The following is an 18,480-nucleotide window of genomic DNA, read 5'->3' on the forward strand; positions in this document are numbered from 1 at the left end:
TTTTGGGGGGGAATATCTTTGAATTACAAAACAGCAACGGTCATTGAAATGTCTATATAAATTAATAATGTATACACTGAAGAATAAGGGGTTAGAATGTATATTGCAATATTAAGCCACTTCTGTCACAGTTCAATTTCATTCTGTCTAATCTCGTCCTTTCGCAGTACTTGACAACTGTAAATTGACATTGACAAATTGTTGTGCACCCATTGCTTACCTGAACATTAGTTCAATTCTAGAACACTTAGCTGCCGATTTTAGACAGCTCTTCTTCCTTATTTCTTTTTAAACATTTTTGAGTTGGCACGGGGTTCAGACTAAAAATCAGTCACATTGCCAGTGAATACGTGTGATTGAAAAATCCTGGGCGCGCGGTCATATTGAGCTTAGTGAACATAACGGCGTTCCTCCCTCTGTTTGCCCGCCATTAACCAATAGTACGTCCTTCTCATGGCTTAGTGTCGGGTGGTGCAGAGTAAAAAGAATGGCAACAATAATACATTATGATAATGACTAATTTTCTCGCAGGATGAGATTAGACAAAATTCAATTTAATTGTGACAGAATGGGCCAGCTGACGCGGAGCAAGTTTGTGAATGGGATGTAGATCAGATGCAGAGATGCCCAGTCTGCTTGCAATAAGCGGGATTGGGCCTGTCTTTTTGAGAGTCGCAGTTGGAATTTGAGAGTCGCGTTTTAGAATTTGCATAAATGCCAATATTCTAACACGGGTTGCGCTTCTTTTGGTCTTGTTCGGTCTTGTTTTCAAGAACGAGTTCGCTATTTTTCTGTCAGAAATCTGGCAACCCTGATCAGATGTGCTGGTGCTGAGGGACACTGACAGCATTGATGGGCTCGCCCACAGGTAACTTTAGGTGTAAGTTTTTTTAAATTTCGGGAGGCATTGGAACAAGCAGCTTGGGCACTTCGGCAATTGCCACTGGTGCCGTCAGTTATTTCACACCCTGCTGTTCAATGACATTGAATCCTGTGGCATATCAGAAGTGAGACAGACTGTGGAGCTACCAGGTTTTTGATTAATCTGCAGTTAACAGACCTGTCAAGGGATTAGAAATATTTCCTTTAGTCTTTCTTGAAGTGCATTGCAATGTGCTATAGACTGCTGGTCTAACACATCATGTATCTATGTTTCAGTGAATGCTCGAATTCCTTTCTCTGCCATTTACAAAACAAAGGGGTTTAAGGAAACAGATATCCAGGTTTACCTCAAGGATGTCCATGTTACAGCAAAAGTTCTGGAAGTAGAACGCGATATCATTGCACAACATGAGCGGGTTTCTTCAACGCAACAAAGGCTCACATCAAAGGTCAGAAGGCTTTTCCAAGCTTCATAAAGCATTAGGCAAAATGTATTTACTCTCTATGTATATCTCAGAATGTATGATTTTGAAGTTTGGAATAAAGCCTTGATCTAGATTCTTAAGCTCTTTTTAATCATTTGCATTATTGTTTCAAAGGGGGAAAAAACAAGTAAATCAAAGATAAAGAACTTTTTGAGTTAAAAAAATACTGGTAGAATAATAATAATTTCTAGAAAAATAATATTTCACTAAGTTTGTACTAACAGAACTGACAACAGGGAAAACTACAGAACATTGCCATTCCCCCCAAGTACTGTATACAGTATTTGCTTGCATTAAAGTGATTCTTAAACTTTGCCATGATGTGCTGTTTGCAGGTAAAACATGCTGGTGTCTTCACAATTGAACTGAAGCATGGGGGCTTTACCTGGCGAGTGAAAAGGAAAGAAAAACACTTTCACGAGCTCCACCGAGAGCTGATGACATACAAGACTTTCATGAGAATTCCTATGCCTACAAGAAGGTAATTCACATAATTGCTGGAAACAGCTACAAAGAGCATGGCATGGCAATTTATAACTCTACTGTGAAAGCTACTTTGCCAACATTAAAACGATTTTCATATTGCCATTTAAAACAATAATTATTTTGTGTTTTTTTTGTTAAATATAATCCCAAAAAGACATAGTAATCTATTTTATAAAATATTCTTATTGTGTGTTTTTCCTGTCACGGCTTTATAAGTTCACATTATTAAAACGTATGTAAATCCATAGTTTATCAGATTATACACAAATGCAATCTGAAAGATGATTTTATCATTGGAGATTGTGTTTAACATTTGGTGACATATCAAGTTTAGTTTTCGCATTCACCACAGCAATAATGTTTTAGGATAGAGGACTGGAAGAAATCCAACTTCCTAACTTCCTCTGATGGAGATGGGTGCAACACCTTCATAAAAATAGCACATGTTGGCATAAAAGACTGATAATGAATTGCACTATTCAAAGCACGAGAAGGAATTTCTAAAGGTGTAGTTGCTGTTTGTTTGCAGATTGGATTTTAAGATCCCAATCTGATATTGGAAAACATATATATTTTTTGACAGACCTGTTTAATTGTGCAAATCTGGCATACCATAACTATATTACCCTGAAACTTTTTCAGTCACACTGTAAGAAGGAAGACCATTAAGAGAGATGAAGTCCAACAGATGCCCAGCCTGCCTCGCGGCGGTGAGAACCTGGTCCGAGAGGAGCAGTTCTCCAGTAGAAGGGTAGGTCATCATTCTACTGAAGCATCCTAGTGCCAATTAAATAAAATTTAAAAAAAGTGTCTCCTGCGTAGGACTTTTTTTTTTTTTATAAGATATAAAGTCCTGCGTATTTTTTATTTTATTTTATTTTTTATTTAAATGTGTTATATTTTAGCAAATACATTTTAGTTTTACTTGTTTCAGAATGTAAGGGTTGTGTGTAATGTTTTTACTTTACTTTTCTTTCAGAAACAACTTGAAGACTATCTGAATAAGTTGTTAAAAACATCTATGTACAGAAACTACCACGCTACAGTAAGTAGTTAAGTACAGTCTTAAGCCATAGGTTCATTGAATTATTTTTTGAATGTAAATTAGCTTGAGTTGGTATTACATTAATGCAAGTATGACATAAAATAATCCATTTTATTTTGATCTGTTTTGATGTTAAAATTCCAGATGTTTTTTCTATGTTATGTATTTTTGCACAAATGGTTAAAACAGGCTTCCTTAAAACTTGTCATGACTACATCCTCTATCCACTAATATATACATTATACAATTCAACTGAAAGCAGTGTATTTGTCAAAGAAACAATTAACTTTCAATTTGTATTTTGTGTTTTCTCTTCTAGCAAAGGGATAAGGGATTCAGATAAATTAGAAATGTTTTGAGAGACATGAAAAACTCAATGGGCTTGTATGTGTGCTTCACAGTCTGTAAAGAACTATGAATGTTTGAAAACCAGAAATAAAAAAAAAAAATGAAAACATAGCCACCAATATAGAAGGGGAATTGTTCTTTTATACTGTATTAACGTCAATTAATTATTTTAATTTTTTTTTTTTTAGTTGGAGTTTATTGATGTCAGTCAGATGTCCTTCATTCACGAGTTGGGACCAAAGGGCTTGTGAGGACAACACTTTTATTTTGATTATTATTTTATGTTGTTTTAAATGGTTACAGTAGCTCATCAAAACAAAAACCAGTGCTGGGAAACGTTAATGATTGCTACTAAGTTAATGTTGTTTAGGATTTGAGCTCTATTGAGAACATCCAGAGCTAGAAAGTCCTGTTTCTCATCTGTAGCCAACTAATGTACACAAATCTGGCAATTTAGTAGAACTAGTACATCTACAACTGCACGTTCACAGCCAGCTGGAAGAAGTGAAGTGAAAACTGCTTACCAAGGATATTCAATGACAAAGCAGGGGCACGACAATGACAATGCAGTGGCTGTATCATTTTCACATTTTGCCATATGGTGTTAGTGGTATCAATAAGTGCACACTGGTATTTCATTGCAGTGCCAGTGTGCTACAGAACAGGACCACAAAACAGCATCTTTTCGAAATCCACTATGATGGTTGCTGTTGATGCTGTGTTGTGCTAATGGCGTTTCTAGATTTTCCTCAAGGTGAAATACTGTGATTTTATAGTGGTATCCTCATGGGATTTGTCAAACATTTCTGTAATGTCAGGGTTGCCTGTTTAAGATGAATCCAGTTTTCCATAGTAGATGCTATTTGTGTGTTTGGTGAAGGACAAAACAGACCAGTGAACCGGTCCCAGTATTCAGTATTCCCCAATATGCTTTTGTAACAATTGTTTCCTTATACAGTAAGACACTAAAACTGTTTAATTAGTTACAGTAGAGTTGTTTTTTATGGTGCTTGGAGAGTACACTACATAAAGTTAATATGAAAATATTGTATCTGAAAATGAAAATCTCTTACAGTAAGTAGCTTATAAAAAAGCTGTTGGGCAAAGTAAATGGTACTAAATGTAAACCACAAAGTATCCGTTGTTGTTGTGTAACTTCTGTTTCCTTGTTTATATATATATATATATATATATATATATATATATATATATATATATATATATATATATATATATATATATATATATGTATATGTGTGTATTTATATATTTCCAGGGAGGGGATGATAATGAAACGCTCAGGGGGTCACCGGATCCCTGGCCTGAACTGTTGTGGTCGGAGTGAAATCTGTTACCGCTGGTCAAAAAGGTTTGTGTGTTTGTGTGTGTTTTTGGGCATAATTAAACCCAGTTTATGAATACTTCTTGACTTAAGATATATTCAGTAAACAGTGGTTCTGTCATCTTGTACATTTCTAGAATACTCTCAGGGCTTGGCTTTTATGCCTCACACAGTGCAGTGAAATTCCAAAAGGCTTCAGATTTGTTTTCCATATAAACAAAGTTCAAAAAGTGCAGAGGATAATAAGCATTGGCACTTGCTAAAAGATTAAAGAGTGTATTGCACATGGCTTCTACGACCTACAGTATTCATCTTATTCATCTTATTGCATGGAATTACAGCCTATAATTCTTTTAGGGGTTTGGAGGATCTGCAACAAAGTTCTCCAGAACAGCTAAAAAAAGTAATCAGCTTTAGACTTCTTGTGAAACATAAATGCTTTTGGCAGTCTTGGGCGATAAGGACACACCTGCCAACCAATGTCACTTATATTGTAGTATAAGCATTTGTAGTATAACCCAATAATCTTAGCATTTATCAGTTTGTTTCCAGAGGATTTTGTATTTTTCATTGAATTGTACAATTGTTATTGTTACTGTTTGTAAAGACCTTCACAACTAAATAAGCTACTGTTTATGTGACATATAATGATGCAAAGGGTGAACTGCATTTTCAGGTGGTTAGTTGTTAAAGACTCGTTCATAATGTACATGAATCCAGACTCGGGAGCCATTTTATTTGTCATGCTGGTGGATAAGGCGTTTTGTGTAAAGATGGGCCTCAGGGACACAGAGACTAAATATGGAGTTCGCATTGACAGTCTGTCCAGGTAAAAAGTGATTTCCCCCTCCCCCCCCCTCCAATTTGTGACCTAATGCAATGATTGACCACAAAAATAAGTGGTTGATGGTTGTACCTTCTTTAACAACCATCTGCATTTCAGAATCACAGATTAAACCTTTTTCTTGTTACTGAAAAGCCCTAAAATTAAATTAAGTTTATTTCTAGATTTACAATAGGCGATTCCTTTTTTATTTATTTTTTACTTTGACAAAATAAATATAATAGTGCTTGTGTTTTACTGTGTGTGTATGGTTGTCACTGAATACAATACAGACACTGAATACAATAGCACTGCATTAACGTTAATCTTGAAATTGAATAATATTGTTAGATGATTAAAAATATTCTCTCACTTCTCCTACACGGAGAACATTAATAGTCAGGCCTAATAAAAGCCTTAGCTGTGTCAACCAGTGTCTGTAAATACTATTCAGGTTTAAGAAGTATTTATAGTAAGCTTATTCTAATACGCTGTACATATATATTTAATGTCAAGCAAAATTACCTAAATCTTTTTGGTTTTACTGTGTGATATAGGATACTGAAGGATAAATCAAACAACGAAAACAATGTCATGCACACATTTCTATTTTCTTAACCCAGGTCATTGATTGTGAAGTGTGCCAGCTATCGTCATGCCCGGTGGTGGGGTCAGGCCCTTGAAGATCATATTCATAAACATGGCAAAGCCTTTTTGCAAGATCACAGATTTGGGTCCTTTGCAAGAGAACAAGAAAACACTCTGGCAAAATGGTAAATTTTCATTTTGTGAATTTAGATTCTGCATGGAAAGGGAAGGACAGTGGTGTCCTCATAAGTCCTGAATTCTGATCTACCTCTGCCATCCAGCTCCAACTTTCAAGCTGAACTGCATGGTGGTTTTGTGACTGATGTACACTGGGGATAGTACGATACCACTAAAGTGATTCCAGTTGTAACGAAAAATAAATTAAAGTCCAGGCCACACAGAGGTCATTGAAATATTAAACCAGTGCAGAATTGCTAGAAAATGAAAACATGAACTTACTGAAATGATGCAGTCATTACCAGTAGAATATTGTTACATTGACTTTTTAGTAGGGATTGAAGGTGAACAGCAAGACTCCAGAGCTTAGTTTGTCTCAATTTGTTTTCCAGGTATGTCAATTCAAGTATTTACATGCAAGATGTAGCGAATGCTCTAGAAGAAGCCAGAGAAGAAATCTTCATCACTGACTGGTGGTGAGTAGCACGCTACCGTTCATTTAATAGCTTCCTAATGTATGGTCTTTGACATATTACAGAGCTTGCACTGAAGTGATTACAAAACAAAAACAAGATGAAACAGAAGGTGTAGATGTTTGTTACAGACCAGGGGACTCTGCTTCAGTTGGCAGAGAAATATTGAGAGGAACAGTAGTTCCTCGTGCCAAGTTATCAGCGAGTCCTGCCAGACTCCATACAGCAAGGATAGTTTATGTGTTTTCAGGGTGTTGGTGCAGCAAAAGCAAATCAGCCAAAAGCACCATTTCACTTCTGATTTGTAGTTCCCAACACCCTTAGGTAAAATAAAAGAAACAGTAAGAAAAATAAGTCGCCAAAGAAAGGTAAAAGTGTCCTTCTTTTTCTCCTGTTTTTTTTGCAGGTTTTTTATCCTTGCATATGTATATTATAGTTGACAATTAACTTGTTTTGTCAACATGGAAATATACTATGGAAAACATAAATAAATACATTCATAAATATTTAAATAAATGAGTACATAAATCAATACATAGACATTTCTTTCTTTCTCTATCTTGATATGTATTTATTTATTTTGCACTATCATATATAAACAGTGCCATTTAATACTGTATGAAATGAAAATAAATACTCTGCAGTTCTTGTTCAATTGTATATTAGCGAAGCTTTTTGTACATAAAGGTCATCATGCTTTTCATATATTTTTACTTTCAAATTAAAAAATATATTGTAATGACCTGGACAATTGCTTTGTTGCAGGACTTGTTGTCTGTTCAGTTCACTAACTTGGCTTGTGTTTTTCAGGCACAATAAAAGTGTATTGAACTTGCATCAAAAACACAAGCCAAGTTAGTAGAAACAGTTGGTGCAACCTTGGCCCCCATCGGTTTTACTGTTGGGCCTATTTGCTTTGTGCTGGGCAAGGTAGCCCCAATGGTTTCTTGAAACTTGGCTGGTGTTTTTGATGTCTCCACTGTAAATGGCTGGGCACTTGTGATAACTTGCTGTTTTTTCACATTTCCAATGTGTTTTTGTTTTATTAAGCAGTTCCTGTCTAAGGTTACAACTGCTCAGATATTTGCAATAATTATTTTTTATTTTTTCTAAAAGTTAGAATTTTCAACAGATATTTCTAACAACTAAGATAAGGACATTATTGATATCATTATATCTAACTGGAGATTTGCATAGTTAAACACAATCCAAATAAATCTATTTCTAGATAATTTTTACTTATTAGATTAGCTTTTTATCTGAAATTCAATGTCATTTAAAAAGGGAAATAATGAAATATGACTCGTGCTATCCAAGTAAATTAGTGTTTTTTTGTTTGTTTTGTTTGATGGTTTTTTTTTTAATATAAATATTGTTGTCAGTCATTGAGCAAGATTAGTGGCTAGCACTGGTCCACTACAGGTGTTAAAATGATATGTCTATATTTACTTAATCAGTCATTTGTATTTATCTTTGCAGGCTGAGCCCAGAGATTTTTCTCAAGAGACCAATTGTAGAGGGTAACCGCTGGAGGTTAGACTACATTCTTAAACGCAAAGCTGTAAGTAGGACAAGGTTCTCATTGGAAGCCCCCATTTTGTTTGGCAGACTCAAGGGCACTTTCAGCACCCCCACTTTGAAAATGGTTCCAGTGCCACTGGGCAGACTTGCAGTTTTACATCACCTTGCCCTGTAATAGATTGCAGAATCTCAGTGCAGTAACACACGGCTGATTGTGCTGGACAGGGTTTAGAATTCTGACAGAGAAGCTAAGACACAGTCCAGCGGAACAAAAGCTGTCCTCTATGGCCTTGTATTTTAAAGGTCATTATGTATCATTAAATGTGTTACTGTCTTTTGATGGGCTATGTTTTTATGAAGTGTAAGATCAAATTATCATTAATAATATACTATATTATTAAATGACATGATATATTTTTTCATTGAATAACAATGTGGTGGACTTTAAGTTAGCTTAGGGAGTGCTTTTGGCCATGGATCAAATTATGTTTAATAATAGAAGTGAAATGGGCAGTGTGATACGCTGTCGTTATGGATTGAGATTCTATCAGGAAGATGAGGTTGTAGGCTCTATACCCTAGCATTTCTGTATAGTAGTTAAGGCACTCACTTTTATAAAGAAAATCACAACAGCTTTGGTTTTGTCATTTTAAGGTTTGCAGTTAACATTTTTCCTGAAAATATTGCTGAATTTGTCATTCAAGGTTATTTTTGAAAAAAATCTGTTTTGTCTGCTGTTTCAATAGCAGCTCGAGTTATCGAGTTATAATGTACTCGTACATCCTCAGACAGTCTGGGATATATGAAGATTACAAGGCAGGTGTACATGCAACACTTTTGGCTATGTTAATATATATATTTATATTCATATATTCATTTATTGAACATTTACAGTTTATTTTGTATATTTTTAAGAATAGCCTACTTAAATGTCAATATATATATATATATATATATATATATATAATATATATATATATATATATATATATATATATATATATATATATATATATATATATATATATAGTATATTATGCTTTAAAATGCTTTAAAATATACAAAGTAAACTGTAAATGTTCAATAAATGAATGTACACAGAGTGCGAGTTGAGGTGCAGTCATAAATACAATACAAATGGTCTGTAAACTTTAGATTCTTCACTCTGCCCTCCTTGGTTGCTGTCATTGTGACAAACTCAGAACAGTACTTCTCTTTCGAGCACCCTTATATATACTGTAACGCTCTCGTCGCATCTGCATGTGAAACAGGACTCAGGGAGACCAGATGGGATTCCAAACTTGTAGTTTATTAATTGAATCTCACTTTCTCTCTGTTTTTCCTGCTCTCTCTACTTCCTCTCACACTTCCTTCTTCGCTGCACACTCCAGACTTCGGGGTGCTTTCTACTGCTTCACAGACCAGGCCCTCACTTTCAGCCTATTACTTTGTCCCTCATGAACAACCACTCGCTCTTAAATCTGCTTGCCTTTTCCTGCTCACGGCTCCCCCCCCCTCCCCACACTTATATCCTTGGGGGTGGGTCTGCCCACCATACGCGTACACACACACTAACTAATGGCATTCCCATACCCTTACAATACACAACATCAAACAAGATTTAACAAACAAACGACAAGATAAACACCTTGTCCAGGATGATGCTATCACCAGGGCCGTTACAGTGCTATAATAGTGTGTATAAACCTCACGCGTTGTAACAACTTGCAAATGCATCACTTAGCTTACTTTATTTGTGCATATAATTAGATTAGTGAGTAGAAACACCTCTGTTTAATTTTTGCGCACGGGTGTGGCTTCTCCCTGCCACGCGGTAATTCTGGTCATGTACCGCCGTTTAGTGAATGAGGCCCAACAGTATATCTTGTGAACCGTTGTTCCAGTGTTTCTGAAGCTGTGGACAGGCATTTGTTGTAGTTGACATACCTTGTATTGTTTGTTTTTTTCAGCAACAAGGTGTGAAGATTTTTGTGATGTTGTACAAAGAGGTGGAGCTCGCTTTGGGAATCAACAGTGAGTACAGCAAGAGGACACTAATACGCCTTCATCCCAACATCAAGGTAAACGGCTGAACTGCAAACAAATTCATGGATGTGTTTCCAGGAATGGTCTAATTTATTTTTTTTTTTTACTGGAGAATGGGTACAGGTTATGTACCTATTGGTCTCAAGCTGTACTTAGTTAAATGCTGAAAAAGCTGCATTATTCTATACAGTTAAAACTGTATTTTAAATACATTTATTAAGGTATTTTGAATGTATCCTGTGCAATGCTGACATAAAAAAGATTTTCAATTAGTTGTCGTGTAACAGAGGTCAAACTTAAACTGATTCAAGTATGCTGACAACATTAGTCGAAACATTTGTATAAATTCGTTACCCGTCTCATTACAAGCTGGTATTGAACAGCTGATACAGTTTGCTTTCTGAATCACAGACGAAGGCAGCAATATGTTAGTTTTGGAGAACTGCACTTATCATACAGTAATACTGTCCAGTTTGCTACACTGTGCTGAGGGATACTGTTTAATCAGTCTGTCTTGCTGTTTGAAGGTAATGAGGCACCCTGACCATGTCTCCTCCACTGTGTATCTGTGGGCCCACCATGAGAAGCTGGTTGTTATCGACCAATCCATCGCGTTTTTAGGTGGGATTGACCTGGCCTACGGGAGATGGGATGACAGAGAACACAGATTGACAGACGTGGGGAGCGTCACACGGGCTGTATCAACTGCCAGCTGCCTAGTAAGCGCCCTTAAAGAATATAATAGCATTATAATAGAACTGTGTTATCCTGAAGAGACTCTTATATTATAACACAACAAAATATGATCTTGGTAACATTGAATATTGAAAAAAATATAGTACATTCCTGATACTGCACTTGTACTGAACTAGATTAGTGATGTGTATGAGTTCAGACTGTTGGTAAAAATAAATAACTAAAATATAAACAGTTGTACAGTTATTATGGGCTGTGGCAAAGTGCTTTGTAGTGCACAGGTGTAGAGGTGATGCTTTGCTTAGAAACAACATTCCAACAACGGTTCAATGGTAAATAATAAAGCTTTATTTATGGCTTTTAAAGTCTGGGTTTGATGCTGCTTTAAGAGCGACAGCTCCCGGATCTTAGCCTTCTACAGTGACGAACAAGAATAGTTAATAGACAAATAGTACAACGCTAAACACTCATGGTTTCTTTTACTCCTCATGGTCAGTCCATAACCATAAGGAGCAGATCGCTTGGCTACAACCCCTGATATACCTTCAGTCTCGCCCCCTTCGGTAGTGAGTGCAATCACGTCTCCTCGAATCCATAACTGACACATTGCCTACCGTATTAGGGCGATAACTTCTGATATTGTAGCTCCACCCCCTTCCTGGATAGCAAACTTCCAACTGACCATGGAATTAACTGCCCAACCATCCAGTCCGGGGCACACTGTTCCTGTTACACAGTGCCCTCACAGGTCAGGAGGAAGATTGTTGTCTTGGATTCATTCACTCTCTGTCACATGGGCCCAAATCAATTACCTTTTAACTGGGGGGAAAAGCTTTTAAAGAAAATATAAAAAGGTATGCAATGAACAAAGTGGATGTGGAGAATTTTTTTTTTGTTTCATAGATGTCTAAATCGAATCATAAGAATACATTTGCCACAACTAATGCATGAATTAATATTTTTCCACATACAGCTTAAAAGTTAATTGAATTAGGACCAAAGCCACTCGCATGGGAACTGTGAATTTGTTTGTGCCCACCCTCCACCTGTTACAAACCTCATTCCTCATATGTGTTGTCTTCTAATCTACCAGCTGTCAGACGAGAGCACCAAAGGTCCAGGAGAAGAGAGCATGCCACACAACAATGGCATTGGTCAGAAAACCGGGGGCGACGCAAAAGCTGCAGACTTAACCAAATTGAAAGGAGTCGGTCGCTCAAGAAGATACCCCAGGTTCAGCCTCCACAAACAACTCTACAAACACCACCTGCATCATGGAGACAGCATCAGCAGCATCGACAGCAGTGAAGGAAGTAAGTCCTTGTGACCTGTTATTGTAAACTGCACACACAGCGAGCCAGATCTTGAGCTGCATGTGACCTGGAGTCAATGTGAAACACTGTTTCTCATAACATTGGAATTAAATACTGACATCAGCCTTATATTAAATGGATTCCATATAGGTCTACATTCTAATAAGAAGTACTGTTATAAAGTATATGGCTGTGACCTAAAACAGGATTTCATATTTTGTGGTTGCAAAACTTTAGCCTGGGATTTCTCCTGAGCTGGTTGTTTGAATTAATTTACCTGCTGTGCTTCTACTTATTTTTCCATACTTGCAGTTTATAAAATGAATGACGTCAAAGTTTCCTGGCACCAACTAAACATATTTTTTTTTTATCTCCTTTGATGTATTGCTGTTGCAACATTATGGAAGTATTTGGTTTCCTCTGTTCATTCACTTTTTTATTCTTATAGAATAAAAAGAACAAAATAACAACAATTGTGATACAGATCTAAGCATTTACATTTTTTTAAAACATATTTTGTGCACTTTTTAAAAGCTGTTAATTAATTCAAATGTATTCCTGTGGTTAAGTGCAGAAAGGAGCTGTTTCTTGGTAGGTTCAAGCTTAAAATATTTGAAAATTATATAATTTTGTCTTGCTGAAAATGACTGGGAAGAATATTAAGCTAATGCAGGTAAGAAATTGTGTTTAAAAAAAAAAAGCATATTGTGATACAGCATGTTTATCATCTTATTAGTTAGTTACATAGAACACAATATTGGTAGGTGTGAACACCACATTATTCATATACTGTACACCTTTAAGGCAAGTCAGCAATGTATTGTATAAGGATTTAGGCATAGGCTTTCACATGAATAAAATATATGGGGCGTCTGTGTCGGTGAGTGATCAGATTTGAAATAAGTAAACTCTCTGCAGGTTGGTTTCAGGATTCAAAAAGTGAGGAGAATTTAATACCAGGTAAAAAAACCCATCTGAAGATATTCCACCGGGAACCTGGACAGGGGCTTTCTCGGTCCCAGGATGGTGAGTGAACTGCTCCACTGTCTGTGCCACGGAACCAGGAGGAGGGGTGACATCACCACGTCTGCTCCCAGCGTTTGTGTTCTCTCCTGTCCTTTGGCTTTCAGTGTACTACACTGTATTTGTCTCAGCAAAGTCACAGTGAGAGGTGATATTTTGGGGAATCCTGTAGGAAACATTATTATAAAGTTTTTGAATTGAGCAGGACCAGCAGAGAGACCTACTTTCAGCAGAACTTCAGAAGTGGTGGATCTAGTGCATTGAACTGTGTTGAGAGGGAATATAAGTTTTTCTTTTTAAGGCTTAGAATTTACCGTACATCCTTAATGCAGTATTTGTAACTAGTTCTTTTGAATGCGTTCAGGCCACAGCTGACTTCTAAGGGCCTGAAGAATAAGTGTCTCAGATAGTTTCTTTGAGTTCACACAGAAATACATTTGTTTATAGGAAAGGTCACTGAATTGGCTACAGTGAACCCCTATTAATTTGCAGTGCTATTTTCTTCTTCTTCAGAGACTGTGTGAATCCTCGTAGAGGTTGTCACATTCAGTCTTACACAAAATGTTTTGTCTCTTGTCTTAAAAACCTCATGGACTTTTAGGGTTCTCCTAGGAATTCTGTACAGCCAGGCGGCAGAACATTATAGTTGGGAGCACTTTTAACGGAAAAATAAACTTATAATAAATATATATATAATAAATATTAAATATATAATACAACAAAGAATTTGAATAATGTGTTGTCTTTCGTTGACTATATCGGGTTGTGCTTTTTTATGTTCTACATTTTCTTTTTCATGACTTTTTTTTTTATTATGGTATATTACCATGCTTATTTAGGCACTAGGATTTGACTGGGGAAAGATAACGTCGGGTTATTGGAGTTTACAAAAAAAAAAATTAACCTTTTCACTTCCTTTTTAGCTTAATTATTGAGCTTATTTCTTAATTTAAATAGTTTTCTTTATGTTAAGTTCAGGGTATTTTGTTAATGCACGGTTATTTTTGTTTTTTGCTGTTCTACATTTTTTTAAATGCAGCTGTTCATTTTAGCAGTACTCGCATGCATTTGGCCTCCATCATAACTGTTGCATGAAACCAAAGTGAAACAATCCAGCACCTCTGCACATAAGAGTTTGTATGTTAGCTGACGAGTGTTTAGCTGATATCCCATCATGTCTTTCTTCTTTAAGGCGTACAGCCTCTATATATGAACCCCCACTATCTGTCTCAAGCACCTGGGTACATATTGTTATGATATCACAACAAAAAAGGAATATGCTTTTTTTACATATGTATAGCTATTATGTATGATATATCACCTTACAGTACAATAATATGTCACTTAATGGACTGATAACACCCCAAAATAATCTTAATATTTATTTTTTTATAAAGTAGCCGGCACAAATATAGTATTAGGCGGTAGATTGTGTTGATCGATGGCTTATTTTGAAAACTCTGCATTCATTGTCACTTTTTGCTGTGAAAATAATTAGTTATTTGTTTAGCAATCACTTTTAACATTTTAGCCTCTTGAATTACTTAACACAGAAAACCCGCCCCTTCATCTCTCTGATTGGTTAAATGTTAGTAAAGACTTTTTTTTATTTTTTTCACCCAGCAACCCGCAAGTGATCTAGTGTGCTAGAAGCGCAGTCAATCCTTATTGTTTAAAGGCACAGTAGCATCTGCAGGACGGGTTATCGGGCTGAAAATGCTTGGGGAGAACCCTGAATGTGTTATTACGCTTGTAGAAATATAAAATTCTGCCTTCCCTAATCAATCCTGCACTTCACAAATACTCCCTGTAAAAATTAAAGATGAGAATTAAAGAATTCTTAAGTATGGGAAAGTCTGACATTATGGCTACATCTGTGGGCTTGCAAACGTAGCTTTTGTCACCTTGTCGCTTGTAGCACCACACACATTGGTTTAGGAGTAATGTGTATTTGCTGTTGACAGGTTTCACCGTGGTAAAATAATAATGTTCATATTGATGATTAGCATTCATTGCCACAGCATGACAATTTAAAATCATGGATAAATACAAATGATTGATGAGTCAAAAACACAAGGGCGATTAAGCTAGGCAAAAAATAAAAGCCAGCCAGTCACTATTGCACATTATAATTCACATTTGCAATGACGCTGACCTTTTTAAATCGCTAAATATTCTAATCTTGCCTTTAGTTCTGGTCAATAAGGTGTTTAAAGAGCACTAAAGGTTTCACGTGTAAGCAGACCTGCTCACTAGCTTTCATGGAACACATATTTGTTATGGTAATGAGGAGAAATAGTGATAAACTAGCATTGTTGGCAAAGTGTGCTACTCCAGTAGTGCCAGTAGAATCATCTTTAACACTCGCCCTTAAGACTAACTCACTAACAGCACTATTTCAAGGAATAATCTAAAAATAAGGTCACCCTGTTCATTTTGCAGATACTAACCCTGTTGGCAATACATTGTGGGATTTAGTCATCTCTCACTGTACGGTTATTGCTGATATAAGTGTGGACGGTTCTGTGGGCTTGCTTGGGATATCAATGGATGCTCTTGCATGTTGCATGTTGCTTTCTGAATATGTTGACTGTGGTGGAAGTGAGACCTGTGTGTGCATCCTTTCATGACAAGGTGTATGAATAATAAGCTGTGTACAGTACAATACAAAACAAGGGGCGGCCATCCCTCTTATGTAATATGCGTTTGCCAAGTTGAAGGACTGGCTGTGCTGTCTGCATTGCTTTACACGTACTTACTGCATGTGGCTTTTATGTGAAGGGTTAATAAACCTGCATAAGCTCAGCTAGCAACTTGTCTAGCTGCTATGAATGATAGGAGCTCAGCCAGCATGGTACTGATAGAAATCTATTCTTCTAGGTTCTTTTTAGTGTTGACAGTCGTTAATGAGGCACTTGGCCTAGACACATTTGGAATTAAAACTGTTTATTTCCATAAAAGAATACTGAATAATATTTGTAAGCCTGAAACTGTTTGTGCCTAGGTGTTCAGTTAGACATTTTGTGTTGCTGTATTGCTCACTTCTTTGCTATTTCAAATAAATGTATACTAAAGCCTTGAGGATTTGTCTAGGACTGTTTTAATTGAAATTGTGTAACACAGCGCACTTTTGTTGGGTAAATGTTAGGAAAACACATGCCAAGCAATATTTTACTGTGTGTAAAATATGTGTTTGTTTTGAGAAGCTAGCTGTCTGAGGGCTGATAGAAACGCAGGGCTCTTACACTTTTCAAGAGCTCCCATGTATTGAAAGGCCTGTACATGTTCTAACAGCCGCAAGACCAGGCTTAACACTTTAAGGTGTGGAAAGCTGATTCTAATATTCTATGTGTGTGCTGTGTTGTTCAGATAGCATCTCAATAGGAAATCAACATACTGAAGTTGGAGAGCTTCAAGGAAACACTCGCTTCTGGCACGGGAAGGACTACTGCAATTTTGTCTTCAAGGACTGGGTCCAGCTTGATAAACCTTTTGATGGTAAGTAGTCACCCACAAGCGAAACACTCGGTATTAGTTTCAAATGTGTGAATTCACCTTGAAATGAATGTGTGTGTGTCTCCGGGTACCCGTTGGGTTTTAAATTACACGAACCGGGTCGGGTCGGGTTTCAGTACCCGAGTATTGATTTATTAATTTGAGAATTTAAAGAAAATGTAATAAAGACGATGTTGAAACAAGCTTTGCATTAACAGCAAGTACACCTCAATAATAGTAACTGCAGCGGCTGTTCTCGGGAACAGAAGGAAAGCAACATGACCTTTGTCAGTGATAACTCTTAATTATCCATTAATAATAACAGTGTGGCTTCCAATACAGAATGCTTTATCTACAGTTATTGTCCAGAGTTAGTTCATTCTAGGCTGCAGCTGAAAACAGGCTAACAGAGGAGCAGTCTGGCTAAAGGAGAAACAGTTAAATAAAGAAAAAGAAGGTATTGTGTGTTTTTGTAGTTTATGCCAGGTAAACATGTTAGCCGTCCTGCATATTAGTCAGGGAACCTGCATAAATGTATAGTAAGTGCTCGGAAGAGCTAGGTGTTTATTTTTTTTTTTTTTTTTTTTTTTTTTTTTTTTTTTATCTTTGTTGTTTAAAATAAAAGTGAGAAAATAAAGTGCTAAATATCAAGTAATATGAAATAGATATACTAATTACAAGTGTAGTAATGCAACTGTCAAAACCCACCCCTGCATGGATATTTGTTTATAAAAGTCATTCCACAGCACAGTACGAAGGCTACATCTTAAAATACTGGTCTGCTTTTCATTAAGCAGTGAAGACTCTTTGGCTGATCTAGCCTGGGTATAAATGTCTGTGGCAGACAAACTGAACTGAAGAGATCTGTAAAATAACAAAATATATGTAGATTTTGAGTGACAGGAATGAGAGCATGTTTATTGCAAACATCATAAAAAGGCAAAAGCCAGTAAACAAAATAGAAAATGTAACTTGAAGCGATGTACTCTTTAAACTATGCTGTGTAATTTTCAAATGTATTGTTTTATTTTGAACTGGTGTATTGAATTAATGGTTGGTGGTGTGTGGTATTATTATTTAAAATAAATATATTGGATGATTTGAATGTATGCTGTGTTTAGTTTACACTGTGGTTTGTTTGTTATTGTTGGTTTGACTTGGGCAATTTGTTAGCAGTCCGTCCCTGCCAGACATCCCGTGAAAATGCCGCTGCCCTTTGTAACCAAACTGTGTGTGTGTATACAAGCCATATTAAGAGCTAAAGGTGAACTCACAACCGCATTTAGCCTATTTGTGTACGTAGCCTTAGTGAAGTGAGTTCACACACCCCTCCTGGAAAGAGCTACTTACATTAATGATCATAGTTTCTTTAATACAGCTTGTGATTGTCCACAGTGTGCTACAGATTGGTATTGTAGTTACAGCAAAACATTTATTGAACAAGTATATCCTGCTTCTTGGTTATAGAATTGCTATGAGTTCTAGTAACAGTGTGGCTTCCAATACAGAATGCTTTATCTACAGTTATTGTCCAGAGTTAGTTCATTCTAGGCTGCAGCTGAAAAAAAGTCTTTTTCTCATGACCTCTCATGATATTATTGCATTCCATTGTTATCTTTACAACTGTGGCTAATACAACATGCTATGTTTTACAAAGGTGTTCTGTCTGTGTTGACCAATGGTCGTGGTTTTCGCTTAAAGGTCTTTGTTGGCATTTTAAAGTCTAACATAGCTCAT

The 18,480-nt window shown here is 36.4% G+C and overlaps 1 protein-coding gene across 5 annotated transcripts in view; it reads left to right on the forward strand.

The window, feature by feature from the left end:
- Positions 1 to 18,480, forward strand: part of pld1a (phospholipase D1a) — a 58,826-nt gene that overhangs the window by 21,906 nt on the left and 18,440 nt on the right. For 3 of the 5 annotated variants that reach the window (XM_041271487.1, XM_041271489.1, XM_041271488.1), the window contains exons 3-17: positions 1,159 to 1,331; positions 1,703 to 1,848; positions 2,496 to 2,604; positions 2,833 to 2,898; positions 3,435 to 3,493; positions 4,523 to 4,615; positions 5,265 to 5,417; positions 6,035 to 6,184; positions 6,569 to 6,652; positions 8,129 to 8,210; positions 10,141 to 10,251; positions 10,744 to 10,935; positions 12,006 to 12,225; positions 13,144 to 13,251; positions 16,618 to 16,746. In XM_041271487.1, coding sequence (XP_041127421.1) covers positions 1,159 to 1,331; positions 1,703 to 1,848; positions 2,496 to 2,604; positions 2,833 to 2,898; positions 3,435 to 3,493; positions 4,523 to 4,615; positions 5,265 to 5,417; positions 6,035 to 6,184; positions 6,569 to 6,652; positions 8,129 to 8,210; positions 10,141 to 10,251; positions 10,744 to 10,935; positions 12,006 to 12,225; positions 13,144 to 13,251; positions 16,618 to 16,746 — 1,875 coding nt within the window. The remainder of the gene's footprint in view (positions 1 to 1,158; positions 1,332 to 1,702; positions 1,849 to 2,495; positions 2,605 to 2,832; positions 2,899 to 3,434; positions 3,494 to 4,522; positions 4,616 to 5,264; positions 5,418 to 6,034; positions 6,185 to 6,568; positions 6,653 to 8,128; positions 8,211 to 10,140; positions 10,252 to 10,743; positions 10,936 to 12,005; positions 12,226 to 13,143; positions 13,252 to 16,617; positions 16,747 to 18,480) is intronic. The other 2 variants (XM_041271491.1, XM_041271490.1) reach the window with 2 other exon arrangements.

This window comes from Polyodon spathula, chromosome 14, assembly GCF_017654505.1.
Source record: "Polyodon spathula isolate WHYD16114869_AA chromosome 14, ASM1765450v1, whole genome shotgun sequence".
Taxonomy (NCBI): Eukaryota; Metazoa; Chordata; class Actinopteri; order Acipenseriformes; family Polyodontidae; genus Polyodon; species Polyodon spathula.